Source organism: Lissotriton vulgaris, chromosome 7 (assembly GCF_964263255.1).
Source record: "Lissotriton vulgaris chromosome 7, aLisVul1.2, whole genome shotgun sequence".
Taxonomy (NCBI): domain Eukaryota; kingdom Metazoa; phylum Chordata; class Amphibia; order Caudata; family Salamandridae; genus Lissotriton; species Lissotriton vulgaris.
In genome coordinates this window covers 415,683,753-415,701,021 of record NC_141695.1, presented here as the reverse complement: position 1 = coordinate 415,701,021, position 17,269 = coordinate 415,683,753, and the positions used below count along the sequence as shown (strand labels likewise).

At 44.0% G+C, this 17,269-nt stretch overlaps 1 protein-coding gene across 9 annotated transcripts in view; it reads left to right on the top strand.

The window, feature by feature from the left end:
- Positions 1–17,269, top strand: part of LOC147701766 (sulfotransferase 2B1-like) — a 512,808-nt gene that overhangs the window by 54,047 nt on the left and 441,492 nt on the right. For 6 of the 9 annotated variants that reach the window (XM_086930388.1, XM_086930390.1, XM_086930386.1 and 3 more), the window contains one exon: positions 4,397–4,607. In XM_086930388.1, coding sequence (XP_086786514.1) covers positions 4,472–4,607 — 136 coding nt within the window. In that variant the 5' untranslated portion in view covers positions 4,397–4,471. The remainder of the gene's footprint in view (positions 1–4,396; positions 4,608–17,269) is intronic. The other 3 variants (XM_086930385.1, XM_086930392.1, XM_086930384.1) reach the window with 1 other exon arrangement.

Genomic DNA, 17,269 nt, shown 5'->3' with positions numbered 1-17,269 from the left:
AACCCTGCTGACTACGAAGGGCTTTTCCCATTTACATTAACTGAGGTAGAGGCACAGTCCAAATCACCAAATCAACCTTACTGCGGTCTGGGAGAGCTTTGTTTGCTGCAACTTTACAGTGCCGGATTTTTGGTAATGAATGGCAGATTCACGAATGATACTCCACCAAAATGGTCTTGGACAAATGGCCGTAAACAAGCTTACCTGGACTATACCATCTGCAATTCAGCCCTGCTTCAACACCTGGGCAACTTCAGTATTTATCCTCGATCGGAAAGCGACCACCCTCCCCAGATCATTACTCTAAACGTAAAGCCAGAGTATCACAAACCTGCCTCAAAACCACGCATAGGAACTTACACTGAAAATCTGAAACGTCTAAGATGGAGCGAAGACATAAGCCCCAACGTCATGAAGGCAAGTTTGACTCTCATAACAGGAGGTACTGACCTCGCAGTCTCTCCCACTGTTGCCTGGTCGATGCTCTGTTCACAATTGATAACCCTCTTTCCAGCTAAACAGCATCCCCGCAAGGCTTCTTCTAGTCGCCAGTTTTTAATCTCAAGCCAAACAAGGGTGCTGAAAAAATCCAGAAACAACGCCTTGCCGACCCTTACGATATCCCCAGGAAACAAAGAGCTCTGGAATGCATACAAAACTGCCCAAAAATCCTTTAGGCAGGCTCTACAAAAAGATGAACAAGTCCACCTAAGCCAATTCTGGTCAAACTATTATGGGAGAGTAAAAACCGCAATGCAAGAAAATTCTTGGCCCTAATCAATCGCCACTACTCTAGTTCATCCAGCTTTGGGTCGGCAAACATTCAAGAAGCTGATTGGTCCGCCTTCCGGACAGACCACTTTAAGTTTCCAGAGGGGACAGTGCCTATAGACACATGCGCTCCTAATTTGACGGAAATAAGTCAGAGTAAGAGCTGGAGCAGGCTCACTGGACAATTAGATCTCTGCAGTGAAGACCTGCAGACGCCCAAAGAAATGGTTACCAAAGTATTGTCAAAAGCAAGAACAGACAGAGCTCCGGGTCCAAACGGCGTACCACAGAACTTGTTTAAATCAAATATAGCACTTTGGTCGGGATACCTAACTAACCTTTTCAACTTTGCACTAAGAACCTCAACCATACCGGACTCTTGGTCCGACGCTATAATTCACCCAATCTATAAATCAGGCTCCCACGCCACTCCAAACAAAGATAGACTAATTGCCCTCTTAGACATCGAGGCTAAGCACTATGAAGGTATTTTTTTTGGAGGAGCTGAGAACATAGGCAGAGCAGAATAACCTGATTCCAATGAACCAAACCGGTTTCACCACCAACTCTGGCACTCTGAATAACTTACTGACACTGTCCATAATTGTTGACAAAGCATTTTCCACATCTAGGGCTGTTTTTAGTTGTTTTGTTGATTTTAAAGCTGCCTTCGACCAGGTTCCCAGGGCTGCCATATGGGAAAAGCTAAAAAAATGAGGGATCCCAGAAAAACTCCTGAAGGCAATTATCCAATTGTATTCAGACACATGGGTTCAAGTGAAGTTGGGGTCCGGCACACATCTCTCTCTGAAAATCATGACAACTAGAGGTGTCAAACAGGGATGTGTGCTGGCCCCATTTCTTTTTAATTTGTTCGTAGCAGACTTGTCAGCTACCCCAGAAGAAACAAAAAGTCACCCATCCAAGATGGGAGGTTCGCCAATAAGCAACCTTCTATACGCCAGTGACTTGGTTCTTTTCAGCCTTACACGGGTAGGGCTGCAAAGGCTTTTGGACAAACTACACAGCTACACCACCGTGAATAGGCTAGAGGTTAATTTAAAGAAAACCCAAGTGGTTACCTTCAGAAGAAAACGCAACGTCGGTGGTGGATGGTTGTACAATAATATGAGCTTTGCAACAGGAAGCACATATAAATACTTAGGGGTCCATTTTGACTCTAGGCGTAACTTTGCCAAACAGCACAATGAGATTTCAGTAAAAGCCATGACCCTTCAGGTGACCCTCTCTAAGCTTTCAAAAAATCTGTCTAGCCCAAGTCTATCACCACTATTGGAAGTTATGAGATCAAAAATCGGGCCGACTTTGTTGTACGGCATTGAGATTTTCAGGGGTAAACACCAATTTAAACCAACACGTGACCAAAATCTACAAAAAAGTCCTTCATTTGCCTAAAACTGCCTGTGCTGCCCAGATCAGACTAGAACTGGGCTTATTAAATTATGAAGTTTCTAACATGGGCACGTATTTAAATCTTTGCCACGAACTTAGACAAGCAGATATAGGCTCATTAGAGTCATTAGTTTGGTTGGATATCACCCAGAAAAATACAGGTGGCTCGTATGGTCGCCTTTTTAACGATTCCATCTGCAAAATGGCTGCGGGTGACCTATGGGCCCTCAACCCTAGCACAACAGCATTTAAAACTAGCATTAAGAAATGTGTCAGAATGAGCTCCCTTATTATTGATAAAGCCCATTTTGCTAAATGCAGACATGCGTGGGCAATTATGAATTCTTACGGGCGGATATCTCCCACTACCTACCTGTCCTGCACTTACTCCCTGTACTTAAAACTCAGCTTTATGGCTATCAGATTGGGTGACTGGCAATTTCTAAAAGATTTGCCATCTTGGCGTCGCACGTCTGAATTTTTATTGTGTAGAGGGTGTGGCAAGACGGCTGAAACCTTGGAGCACCTGGTTTGCCTCTGCCCCACCGTTATGTCACAGCGTATACGTAAATTGAAACCTGAGTGGAATACGTTGGGTATTCGGACCTGCAGACAGGCAATTATTGCAGCTCTTCGCCCTGAAAATACAGCTTTAAACATAGGCCTTACAACATATATACGTCATGCTTACCGTAATTTCATTCAGCAACTCGAAGGGCCTGCCAATGCCTCTTCCTTTTAAGTAATAGTTTATATTAAACTGCATTCTATTTCTATGCTGCTAAAACCGCTTTTTATCTGATCGCATTTTATTATAACCCGCTGCTATTGATCTGTTTTCTGCTGTTTTTTATCTGATCGCATTTTATCATAACCCGCTGTTATTTCCTGAACATCAGACTGTTTTTACAAGCCCAACATTGCTAATTGTTAGTACCACAAACCTCTTCTGTTTTAATGGTATGTTGCCCTTGTTGTTCTGCACATTATGTTTTTTAATCACCCATATGTAATAGAAGCTGCATAATGCGATTTACTTATTGTTGTTTAATTGATTTTCCTTTTTTTTCTCAATAACGTGTATTGCTGTTGGAATCTTTGAGGTGCTCCTTTAAGGATATTTATAAATAAAGATTATATACTTTAAAGAAAAGCTCAACTCTCATATTAAAATATGGACATATAACAAATGTTCCAGATTAATCAAGATCTGTGTAGGAACCTCGGCCAACCCAATTATTGGTTGAGATTTTGCATATATAATATGAATCATTTGGTTGTGGAGCCTGTTCTGTAGCTGCCAGCTAGATTAATGAAAAATGTAAAGGTTTATGGAAATTTCAGCTAAGAAAAGTCCACAAACATAATCCTTACTGATGCCAAAGCCTTTTTCACCATAAACGGATAAACATGTCACAATAGGTGAGTTATATTGTGAATGGCTATAAACCATAAAAGTTTGGAAGGTCAGCAGTGCTCACAGTCTAAAAGATGATCAATACATTCGTGTGATGCAAAGAAGGCATTAAGTAGCCCTTGTCCAATATTACTGAGATCCACAGCAGTCTTTATGCACTCTGCTTCACACCTTGCTGAGCTTGTCCCATTCTGCCTACCTGTGTAAAAATGGAGGAGATGACACAATCCATTAGAATGCCTCCTCGGTAGAGCAGCAATTCGTTATGTAAAGCAGCAGATACGGTTAGAGATGCTAATAAGGGGTGGAGGATGACTTTCTGGAGTAGTGTTTTAGTTTCCTTGGTTTTCTTTTTTTTTTTTAAATGACATCCCTTAAAAAATGGAACATTTGGAAATGACCAGTTATTGAGATGCACTCTTTGGTGCATAAATGATGCAAATTAAAATATAGGTTCTCCGAAGTTGTCAACGTCTAAATTATCAGGCAGTGAACTTTGTCAAAGAGATCAGTTGACAACAGTCGGTTTGCAGTTGTTTTCACATCTGTGTATTCTTTCAGTAAACATGTGACGATTAGATTACATTCATGCTCAAGACACCATGTTTCCTATGCCCATAAAAATACAGAAAGATCCAAAACAATAGAAATTAGAAAATATTTTATGAAGATGGCATTCCCTATGAAGTAAATGTTCTTTTCTGATAGACCCATAATAAAGCATTATGTGTTTAGACTATTTTACATTCTTTGTTTTATGCTGTTAACTGCTGTTCACTTTTCTTTTACTTCCAGGGCTAGAATAGTTTTGAAGGAATTTGAATAGAGTGAAATTGTCTTCTGTGGTATTTATTCCTTATCAGAATTACCATGTCGGCTGAATATTTCAAATACAAAGGGATTGACTACTTCGCAGGAATCTATTCAGAGGAAGAGATGAACTTTGTTGAAAACCGCTTTCAAGTACTGGATGACGATGTATTCATAATAACGTACCCTAAATCAGGTAAGAGGACCATTACTCTTTCTAAAAAAGACATTGGGAAGCTTTGCTTGTCATGTAAATGATGTGTACCCTCTATGATCCTTTTTCATTTCAAACATTTATTTTTCTTGTTACTTCTGCCTATATATATAAGCTAAGCCTACAAATCATTGCGCATGCACAATACCTAGCAAGTAGCGCAATTGAAAACCGGCACCATGTTTTCAGAAACAGAACGCCGCACGGCGGCAAAAGACATGTTCAGACAACGTGAGAGACGTGAGAGGACCAATGAAGATGTGCCAGTAGCAGATCCACAGAACGCAAAAATAAAGGATATGATGGCTAAACTTGAAAGGCTGCATGAACGCGAGACACGCAAGTGGTGGGAAGCCACAAGCCTCACCAGTTATGTCGAAGTGAAGAGAGTACCGCGCGGGCTAAGGGTCCATACTGTGCCATCTTATGAGAACCCCGACCCCCAGCTGCTCACGGATTGGGAATCACACACAGCTTCGTACACGGAGGGAACCTTGAAGATACTAATTAAGTATGCTTGGAGTGACCGCGAGAAGGCGTTGGAGGAAATAAAAAATCTAGAGGAGACACTAGAAGGGGAATCCGACAAAGAGTTAGTGCTTCAACTCAAAACTGATATGAAGGCACGCCTCACCAAATACGAACAGAAAATACGTACTAGGAAACAAGAGAAGTACGAAAGAGATGAGGATGACAACCAACAGGGGCGCATTTTAACATATGCAAGAAAATATGATGCCTCGCGCCAAGCACTCCAATTGAGAACTACCCCAGCACCCGACCTCCTCACATCTGAATCCGATGTAACGGAGAATGAATCTGGGGATGAACAGCAAACTACAAGGGTGCCAGCCAAAGCACGGCAGAAATCAAGACCAATGCAAAATGACAGTGAAAAGACCCCTTTTCATCAGGAGTACGATGTCATCAAGGGGACCTGGTTAAGAGGCGGAAAGACAAAACCATCGGACATGGCAGAACAACCACAGAAAACAACAAAAAAAGAAGGCGGACAAGGAGAGGGGGCGGCGGCAAGCGGCGGCGGAAAGGGAAGAGGCAGAGCCAAGCCCAACAATTGGGGCAATCGGACACGAAGCAACAAGAACTGACTCAGGCAGCAGAAACCACCAGGCAAAACCTGACGGTGGTCAACCTGACCGAAAGAATTCTAACCGATACCGAAACAAATCTACTTAGCCTTGGACTGACGTTTTGCCCCAGCACCCCCCTCGAATACACCCAAACAAGAATAGACCTCTTCAGATTCACACGCAAGTTGAAGTTGCACAAGTACTTCAAACTACGACCCCACCTAAAAGAAAAGGCAGGGGTAGGGACTAGAGCAACAGCTACGGATGCCCTCACAGGCAGAGAAATTGAAGCTCTTGAAACCCTTGGAGAGTTGCGTGAAGAAGACCTTAGACAGGACCCATCTGGGCCCCTGAACAGAGGACAAAGAGCTCTTGCGTTGGGCATAGAACAAGACCGCGAAGAGAGCGGATACAAACCTCCATCAACATTTGTCCCGCAGATGCCCTGGGATGCGATCGACGCCTTTTCTGAAGCCATGACCCAAGAACTCATGCAATACAGAAAAACAAGCCATCCTGTCAAGTACAACATTACAGAGCAACAAAAAATGGCCCTACAAGATCTTATGAAGGATGAAAAAATCATCATAAAGCCTTCGGACAAAGGGGGTAACGTTGTACTTCTTACTAGAGAATACTATAGATCCGAAGCCCTACGCCAACTAGATGACACCAAGTTCTACGTCAAATGTACTAACGATGTATACTTGGAAAGCATCCGGAGCTATGATAGACTAATAGGGAAATGGCATAATTGTAACATGCTCAGCAAAGATGAATTTCTCTATCTCCGGACCACCCAACCACTTACACCAACCTTTTACCATCTGCCCAAACTACATAAGGACAGCCTACTTCCTCCGGGCTGCCCTATTGTCTCTTCAATTGGCAGTCTCACCGAAAACATGTCCCGATTTATAGACAAAGTCCTATTCCCCTTGGTATTGACTCTACCCTCATATGTACGGGATACCAAGGACTTTTTGAATCAAATAAGGAATGTGAATTGGAATCAAGACTGCCTATTGATTGTACTTGATATCACAAGCTTGTACACTGTTATTGACCATCAACAGGGCTTACAAGCTATCCAGCACTTTTTGAACTTGAGACAACTGAGATTTACAACTCATAATGTTATGATTCTTGAGTTCACTGAATTTTGTTTAAACAACAACATATTCCTATTTGAGGATCAATTGTTTAGACAAGTGTCTGGTACGGCGATGGGTACCTGCTTCGCTCCCAGCTATGCCAACCTCTTCGTTGGCTGGTGGGAGGAGCAGGTACCCAGGAGCTGTATGGTGGATGGAGTGGAAGGGAGGACTGAGGGCTAGTTCAGGTACATTGACGACCGGTTTATTGTTTGGCGGGCCCGTTAGTAACAGCACATGCCTTCATTGATAAACTGAATGAGAATGCCTATAATTTACATTTTTCAGGGACAGTAAGTGCGACATCAGCTGAATATCTAGACCTGAAAGTGTTCTCACAAGACCAGCAGATCCAAACAGCTCTACACAGGAAAACTACCGCTGGCAATTCTACCCTTTTTGCCAGTAGTAGCCACCCTCCCCAACTAATCAAGAGCATTCCGTACGGAGAGCTTCTCAGGCTCCGTAGGAATTGTTCAAGAGTAGAAGACTTTGACGAAGCAGCCAATGAGTGCGTGACTCGATTTAAGGTCAGGGGGTATGGAGAGTCTCTTCTGAAAAACACCTTGAAGAAAGTAAGGGCTATCCCTAGAGATTCCTTAATCACCACTAAACCTGCCATTGAGAAAGCTGACAACGGCAAAGGAAAGTTTAGGTTAATAACCCCTTTTTCTGCTGGAGCTAATGATCTCAGATCTATGCTGCGAAAAAACTGGCATATTCTCAAAACAGATAGCACCATCAAAGACGACCTACCTGATCACCCATTGATAACCTTTAATAAAACTAGATCTTTACGAGATTATCTGGTGACCAGCCACTTGGAGAAACCACTGCCTAAAAGTAATACCTTAAAATCTATGAGTGGTTTCTTCCCTTGTGGGAAATGCAAAGCATGTGCCGGGAGTAAAAGAGTACTCTCAGTGGATAATCAAGACACCTGCAAAAAACTGCACATAAAACAGTTTATCACCTGCAGTACTCCCCTAGCTGTCTATTGTTTGGTGTGTCCCTGCGGCCTCCGCTACATAGGGAGCACCATCAATATGCTGAAGTTGCGGATTTTAGAACACCGAAGAGCCATCGACAAAGCCGATCAGGCATATCCAGTTGCCCGGCACTTTGCCGAAAAGCACAACAGGGATCGCAATCAGCTTCAGTATTTTGGTCTTGACACCATAAAAAGCAATGCTAGAGGGGGTGACCGTCTGCGACGACTACGCAGACTTGAGTCACGCTACATTATAGATCTCTCCACAAAGTGGCCTAAGGGGATGAATAGCGGGGAAGAAATGGTCGTTCATTTAGGCAAATAACAACGTGACTGTTCCTATAATTAACTGTATTCTATTTTTGCTGAACCATGGGTCACAGTGTATATATTATTATTGTGTGTGTATATATTTTATGTGTTTCTGTATATGCGTGTGGGGGAGGTTATTAAGATGAATTGACAAACTGCCTCTCTAGCCCACATGTAATCTACATATGCAGAAGATCTATTAATCTTTTTTGTATATACACTGTCCATGATAATTGATATTTTAATAGGATTCGAAGGGCTCTTTGTTTCCTATGTTACTTGTGTAGTTAACAGTAACTGGAGTATATTACACTACTGGCATATCTTCACGTTTTCTTTTGGTACCCCTCACCCTTTGCACTTTGTATGATATGTTCACGGTTTATCCATTGATGTATACAACTTTACACGACAGGTTACACATAGAGTAATCTCTCTTTTTTAGGGGACCATTGCCGATCCACGGCTATATCTAACAGTGTATACAAATCCACTAGTATGGTGAATAACATCTCCCATCTACGTATACTTACCTATTTGTAGGTATGATCACGTGCAGTACATCCATTGCAAGTATAAATGTATGTATATTTTGCCGTTACAAGATGGCACCCGCGATAGCTGGGAGAGTTGTGGTCCTCTGTCGATGTCGACTGAGAGGTGTAACCTGTGTACTTTGCAATCTATATTAATGTACCGGTTGTTCATGTGTAAAACACACACTGACGACGGCCAAGAGCCGAAACGCGTCTGTGGCGCGCTTGTAGTTGATAAACTACTGTGTGAGTGAAGGTACCCCCCGAGTGCTGTCATTTCTTCCTTGGGAATACAAGGTTGTACGAGCGCAATATATATATATATATATATATATATATATATATATATATATATATATATATATATATATATATATATATCTTCCCAAACAATGCCCATGCATTCGGACACGCACTCCTCCTCGTGTCCGAATGCATGGGCATTGTTTGGGAAGATGTTATCACGGCAGGTCCAAGCCGTGGGAAGGTCGCACCACCCTTCAGAAAGTTCACGAGGGGCCCGTCTTACCTGAAGTATTCGGGGGAGAAATACGGCGCAGCTGGCTCTTTGTACTGCAGGAACAGGATTTTAACTCTGAGGCCCACTGGAGGGCTATTAATGGGTCTTGGCAAAGTTTCGAATTTTGCACACATCCACTGGAGGATTTAATTAACTCAAAATGTAAATCACAAGTTCCGGCATGCAGCGCAATTATTTCACCAAGAAGAGGACACCAGACGGCTCATTAAGCAAAGTAAAATGCAGGGAATTGTGGGAGAGCAAAATGTGCATACTCGAACTGCCTCTGAGGAAAGAGCTTGTAAGCTCTGAAACGCGTCAGGCAGCAGGACAAAAGTATTGGAGTAAGGCTGCCTGTTCCTTTTGAATAAAATTATTTTGTTTTAAATCACCAGCTGGAGGAGTGCATGTCCGAATGCATGGGCATTGTTTGGGAAGATGTTATCACAGCAGGTCCAAGCCGTGAGAAGGTCGCACCACCCTTCAGATAGTTCACGAGGGGCCCGTCTTACCTGAAGTATTCGGGGGAGAAATACGGCGCAGCTGGCTCTTTGCACTGCAGGAACAGGACTTTAACTCTGAGGCCCACTGGAGGGCTAATAATGGGTTTTGGCAAAGTTTCGAATTTGGCACACATCCACTGGAGGATTTAATTAACTGAAAATGTAAACCACAAGTTCCGGCATGCAGCGCAATTATTTCACCAAGAAGAGCACACCGGAGGCTCATTAAGCAAAGTAAAATGCAGGGAACTGTGGGAGAGCAAAATGTGCATACTCGAACTGCCTCTGAGGAAAGAGCTCGTAAGCTCTGAAACGCGCCAGGCAGTAGGACAAAAGTATTGGAGTAAGGAGGCCTGTTCCTTTTGAATAAAATGATTTTGTTTTAAATCACCAGCTGGAGGAGTGCGTGTCCGAATGCATGGGCATTGTTTGGGAAGATGTTATCACAGCAGGTCCAAGCCATGGGAAGGTCGCACCACCCTTCAGAAAGTTCACGAGGGGCCCGTCTTACCTGAAGTATTTGGGGGAGAAATACGGCGCAGCTGGCTCTTTGTACTGCAGGAACAGGATTTTAACTCTGAGGCCCACTGGAGGGCTATTAATGGGTCTTGGCAAAGTTTCGAATTTTGCACACATCCACTGGAGGATTTAATTAACTCAAAATGTAAACCACAAGTTCCGGCATGCAGCGCAATTATTTCACCAAGAAGAGCACACCGGAGGCTCATTAAGCAAAGTAAAATGCAGGGAACTGTGGGAGAGCAAAATGTGCATACTCAAACTGCTTCTGAGGAAAGAGCTCGTAAGCTCTGAAACGCATCAGGCAGCAGGACAAAAGTATTGGAGTAAGGATGCCTGTTCCTTTTGAATAAAATGATTTTGTTTTAAATCGCCAGCTGGAGGAGTGCGTGTCCGAATGCATGGGCATTGTTTGGGAATATATATATATATATGTATATATATATCCAGGTTCCACTCTCCACATCGCATTTCCCACAACGCTCACCACAATTGAGAGAGACAGACTCTTGTTTCGTTTAGCTGCCGCTAGTATTTTTTATTCAATAATTTTGTCGTGCATTACTGTGCCAAAAACCAAACACGTTTCGGGGTTCCCTGGCGTCTTGTTCGCTGGTAGTTTGTGTGGAAAAACCCTCCTACTTTTCAAAAGACCCAAAACCTAAAACCTACGTGATTGGCCATGATTACACAGTAGAAACAAATGACATACTTCAAAGCATTAGTTGGTCCAACAGCGATAAAAGTAACAGAAAACAGATCCCAGCTATTAAAATGTTACCTGCTCACATTATTAATTCATAAACATTATAATTTTCTGTGAGAATCTGTCAGAAGGCTAAACGGAAAACCAATTCACATATCTACACACAGGTAATAATACATTTTTTTGGCATTTCCTCTGTTGTATCACATATAGCTTATTTTATGCAATTTAATTGTCACCTATCACAACAATTATTCTGCTTTGTTGTTAGAGATGCTACTGTGTACATGGAATTCACCTAAAGATGTGCAAAGTGCAAAACATTTATTAAAAGAACATTGAATATCGAAGTTCTGTTATACCTACTCCCAGCCGGGAGTGTAAAGGCAGGATCATATATGAGCTTCGAAATTCTTTAACATAGAGGGGGAGTCAAGGGTAAGGAGGTAGATAACTTTTGGTCTGATAAATCAAATTTATACCTGTACAAATACAATAAGTAATTCGATAAACTGGAAAACATCTATGGTTCCTATATTATTAGTTTTGTGATGTTGGTCTTACAATGTTGCAATGGCCCAAAGTTCAGATTCGAATTTTTAACAATCACCACGTCATTTCCAGTTAGTTCGTACATTGATTCAGTCTGAGATTAAAAACATAGCCTTTAGAATAGTTAATTATTATTTCCTGTATTTTATCTAAGGTTTCAAAGAATACTATAATGTCATTTATTTACTACACAGTATCCCCTCAATTTAGAACACCGTATAAAAAATAAACACATAAATAGACTAAAACCTTATCTTACATATGTGAGAAATATTTCATGTATTACAAAATATAAAAACTTTTGATCTATAAAAATATCTCAGCATATAAAATGATCCTGTGTAGATTTAAATATTCATAGTGTCTCAGAATCATCGTAGGAAGTGGTGTAAATCTTCGCAAATATTAAGGCCCTGTGGACTCTTGGAATCTAATTTCACTATGTAACTGGTTGTTTTTCCCTACCTCCACCCCTTTTAGTACCAGGAATATGATCTATTACGAAGTAGCTGAGAACATTGAGATTACCTCCATGTTCAGCTTTTACGTGCTTGGCAACAGGGTACGTAGGGTCCGAGTTTACTGTGGCCCTCAGATGTTGGAGGATCCTAGCTTGTACCGGAAGCTTGGTGCTTCCGACGTATCTTAATCCACAAACACAAGTTAAAATATATACAGCATACTCAGTTTTACAGGTGTAATACCCTTTTATCTTTATGGGCTGATCTGAGAATGCACTTGTGTATGATGTTGTATTAGAGCCAAATTTACAAGCTCGGCAAGAGGAGCACTTGAAAAAGCCGTTGCGGGAAGAAAGCCAGTTATCTTTATGAAGAGTCTCAGGACTGGTTTTCACCAAGTCAGATTTCATAGAGTGGGCTTTGCGAAAAGTGAAATTGGGCTTATTTGTGTACATATCTTTTAGGATACCATCAGTCATAACTATTAGCAATTCCTTATTTACAATTTTTCTGATCACCTTATATATATATTACCTACTGGCGATATCCAGTGGGTATATATAGTTAGGACCTAGCTACCACAGGAAATCCGGAACATTCTATTGGGAATAACTTTGGCGCTGGCTGAGAAATTTGCGTGTAATTTTTCAAAATTTAGGCCAGCTTTGCTCCACTTCTTCCCTGGAAGTTTCGGGGGGATTCGTCATGCTGGGGCCGAGAAAAAGGGGGGTCCCAAAATGTGTTTTCCCCATTTCCGTAGGACGAATAGACAAGGCTACAGCCCGAACCGCTGAATTGAATTACACCAAACTTTGCAAAATTGTAGGGACTGGTACGCAGTAGTGCCTTTTCTATATTTGGTAAAAATTGCTCCAGTGGTTTTTATGAAAAAAACATTCAAAAACGCATATATATCTGGGCGGAGCCTAACCACACATCTCATCGTGAGATCTGATTGGCTGTCAGCACTTTATCCAAGATGTGTTGGCAGCCATTTTGGGACCAATATACATGATAGCACCTCATTAAAAAGCATTGTAGTTAACAGTTACATTATAAATCATTTGTTGATGGTACCATACTCATTTTAGGAATTGTGGTGTGTTCTAAGGTGATTTTACCATGTGAAAAAGCCTTCTGCTGGGATATCATGAATCAAGTTTGAAAGAAAACTATTATCTCATGCTTTTCCCACAGTGGGTTGGAAGGGGGTCTATAAGCTAAACTGAAAGCATATATTCTGCATATATTCTGTAAATTCACATTATCTTTCTCAGTCATGTGAGAACATGTACATACAACAAGGACAGAGACTGTCAGTTGATTCCTTTGTGTTCTACTGCAGCCTCCTAGAGTGTTCTAAAGAACAACTAGAGCGCTAACAGTCCTACTTATTACAAAGGTATGGCACACCTGAAGCCATCTTGATTGGAATAAAGTGGTAACTCTTGAAACATTTAATTTAAAAAGGAACAAAATGAGGGGGTATATTTTGCCATAGAAAGTATGATTAGTGCTGGGCACATTTTTAGTGACTTCTTGAATCCTCTTCTATTTAATTAAAAAAATTCTGACATGCAGTCTCCCAAGATGGCCACCAGAGACGAAAGAGCCCAAATGTAGCCCAAATATCACCCACATGTATCCCAAGTATAGCCCAATGACAGAATGTCCCAGAGTGTTTTAAAGAACAACTAGAGCGCTAACAGTCTTACTTATGACAAAAGTATGGCACAACAGAAGACATCGTGATTGGAATGAAGTGTTAAGTCTGAAAACTGAACTCACTTTGAACCAGGCCCCAAACAAGGCACAGGCCCTCTTTAAAATCATTAAGGACCTTGCCCACCCCACGTGTGTGGCTAGTGCAGTCCCTTCATCGCAAGCTGTTTGTGACTCTCTTGCGGACGCCTTTGAGGAAAAAATCCGCAAAATCTTAACAGGTCTGCAGGACCCACGGAATTCCACCACTGAGGAGGGAGCTCCGGAGGAGGCGGCCAGTCGACCCCTGCAGAGGGTAACTCACCTCTGTCAGGAAGCTCCGGCCACGCCCTCTAGTCGACCCCGACCAGATGAGCAGCCCCCCAGCTTGGGAGCTCCGGCGACGGAAGCCAGTCGACCCCAGCTGAGTAGCTCTCCTTCCCTTCTTTTGGATCAGGCCCTCAGCTTGGGAGCTCCGGCGACTGTGGCCAGTCGACCCCAGCCGAATAGCTTTTCCTCTCCAGCCCTGGATTCGGCTCTCTGCTTGGGAGCTCCGGCGATTGTAGCCAGTCGACCCCAGTTGATTAGCTCTTCCCTTCCCTCTTTGGATCCAGCTTTTTGCCTGGGAGCTCCGGCGATTGTGGCCAGTCGACCCCAGTCGAGCAGTCTCTCTCCTTTCTCTCTAGACCCGGCTTTCTGCTTGGGAGCTCCGGCGATGGTGGCCAGTCGACCCCAGCTGAGTAGCTCCTCCCCTCCCTTTCTGGATCAGGCTCTCTGCTTGGGAGCTCCGGCGATTGCAGCCAGTCGACCCCAGCAGAGTAGTCCTTTTCCTTCTCCTCTGGAGTCGGCTCTCAGCTTGGGAGCTCCGGCGAGTGAGGCCAGTCGACCCCAGCTGAGTAGTTTTCCCCTTCCCTCTTTGAAGGAGTTCGGCGATCTAGCCCTTACGATTTCATCTGGTTCGCCTCTGGATCCTCTTCCTCCAAAACTATGGAAGGTGTTTCAAGAGGATCTCTTCCAGCCCTTGCATGCCATCTGCTGCCAGTCATTTGAGACAGGTATTGTACGAAGTTGCTGGAAGAAGGCAGTGGTATCTCCGCTGTTAAAAAAACCTACGCTCGACCCTGCATGCCTTTCTAATTACCGGCCAATCTCCCTGCTGCCTTTTCCGGTTAAAATCATGGAAAAATTGGTCACCCGCGTTCTGTCCGGCTTTTTAGAAGGGAACACCTGGTTGGATGAGATGCAATTCGGCTTTCGCCCAGCGCATGGGACGGAATCCGCGCTGGTGACCGTGTTAGACAATCTGCGGGCGCGAGTCGACAGTGGTCGGGCAGTATTTTTGGTGCTGCTCGACATGTCGGCCGCGTTCGACACGGTCAGCCATCCCACCTTGATCTCTAGGCTGGAAGAATGCGGGGTCAAAGACAAGGCCAGGGACTGGTTAATCTCCTACTTGGACTGCCGTCAACAACGGGTTTCGTTACACCCCTTCAGTTCAGAGGAGCAGAGAGTGGGACAAGGAGTACCTCAGGGCTCAGCCATCAGCCCTATACTCTTTACTATCTACCTCCGCCCTCTAGTCCAGCTCATTAAATCCTTTGGTATCTCAGCATTTAACTATGCGGATGATACCCAGCTGGTCTTCTCCCTGGAGGGACAGGATGCAGTCACATTGGAGACTTTTCACCGGTGCATGCAGGCGACAGCGGAATGGCTCCGTTTGAACTCGTTACAGTTCAACGGAACCAAGACAGAGGTCTTGCACTGCTCCACCGATCGAGTTCCTCGAGATCTCCCAGCTGACTTCTGGCCTCTGTCCTTCTCAGAGACGGTGTCAGCTGCACAATCAGCGCGCAATCTGGGCGTTATTTTTGGGCCCAACCTGCAGCTGGATCTACATGTAAATAAGACCACCTCCACATGTATGATGCTGATTCGTATGCTGCGTAAGGTTTTACCTCTTCTCCCTGAGCAAGCTAGACCAGAAGTAGTGCGTTGTACCATCCTAAGTCGACTTGACTATTGTAACTCACTGCTTCTGGAGGCCCCGGTAACACTTCTGGGCAAGCTGCAAAGGGTGCAAAACATTGCTGCCAAACTCGCCCTCTCTCGCCCCTACCATAGCTCTTCTACGGCAGCGCTGCGAGAACTTCATTGGCTGCCGGTCCATCTGCGGGTGCGCTACAAAGCAGCGTGTATTGTGTTCAGGGCTATTCATGGCCTGGGCCCAATTCCTTTGCGGCGAATGTTTGCCTGGTATCGTCCATCTCGAGCTCTACGCTCCTCGTCGTCCAGGCTATTGGTAGTTCCGCGATTCCAGAGAGTGAGGATGGGCGGCTGTTCGTTCAGAGTAGCGGCAGCCAAACTTTGGAACTCTCTGCCAATATCCTTGAGAAGCCTTGAAGATCTCTTAGCTTTTAGAAAGGCTCTGAAAACTCACCTTTTTCCTAGGACAGGTTGAGCTACTGTTTTCGCTGGATTATGGGTCAAAGCGCCAGGATGCCCTTGGTGGTGACAGGTCGCCCTATACAAGTATGCCACAATACAATACAATACAAAACATTTAACTTAAAAAGGAACAAAATGAGGGGGTTCATTTTGCCATAGAAAGTATGATTAGTGCTGCAGAAAGAAAAATTAGGGCACATTTTGAGTAACTTCTCAAATCCTCTTCTATTTCATTAAAAAATTCTGACATGCAGTCTCCCAAGATGGCCACCAGATACAAAGAGCCCAAATGTAGCCCAAATATCACCCAGATGTAGCCCAAGTATAGCCCAATGACAGAATGTCCCAGAGTGTTCTAAAGAACAACTAGAGCGCTAACAGTCCTACTTATTACAAAGGTATGGCACACCTGAAGGCATCTTGGAATAAAGTGGTAACTCTTAAAACATTTCATTTAAAAAGGAACCAAATGAGGGGGTATATTTTGCCATAGAAAGTATGATTAGTGCTGCAGAAAGAAAAATTAGGGCACTGTAACTGCGGGACCAGGAATTAGAAGCAAACGGGTTTTTGTAGCAGTGGTTTTTATTCTGGAAAGTAAGTCATCGGTACATTTCTTTCTTAAGATGGGTTTTCTGGGGGACCGGCTCCTCTCCTGGCGGGTCTTCCTGCGGACTCCCTCCTCCTTCCTCCTGACGGGGTTTCCTCCTACTGCTGGGCTCCTCCGGAGGCTCCGTATTGCTCACCCTCGCCGGCCACCAAGAAGGAAAGCAGAAGAGAGGAACCGTCAGTGATTATGACCATACACGGGGTTTTGATAGGGCAGGGCGTGGGGGAATTGCAAGTATCACACAGTGCGCGACTAGGGAGACAAAGTGCTCGGTGCAGTATTGTGTATCACAACTCGCAAGGCTTGTTACCGCTAGGATTTCAAGTTATCACTAAGTGAGGCGTCTTCCCTTCTTCCTCCACCACCCCAGGACCCAGGCACGTACCTCAGCTAGCCGTACACCTCCTGGCGCACGGCTGGGCGGCTCGTGGGGTTGGCCTCCTGGCTTCACAGCTCCCGTCTCGTCTTCCTCCGATCCCGTAGACGCTGCCTCTCGACTCGTGGCGTCCGCTTCCTGCTCGCTCCTTCCAGGCTCTCTCT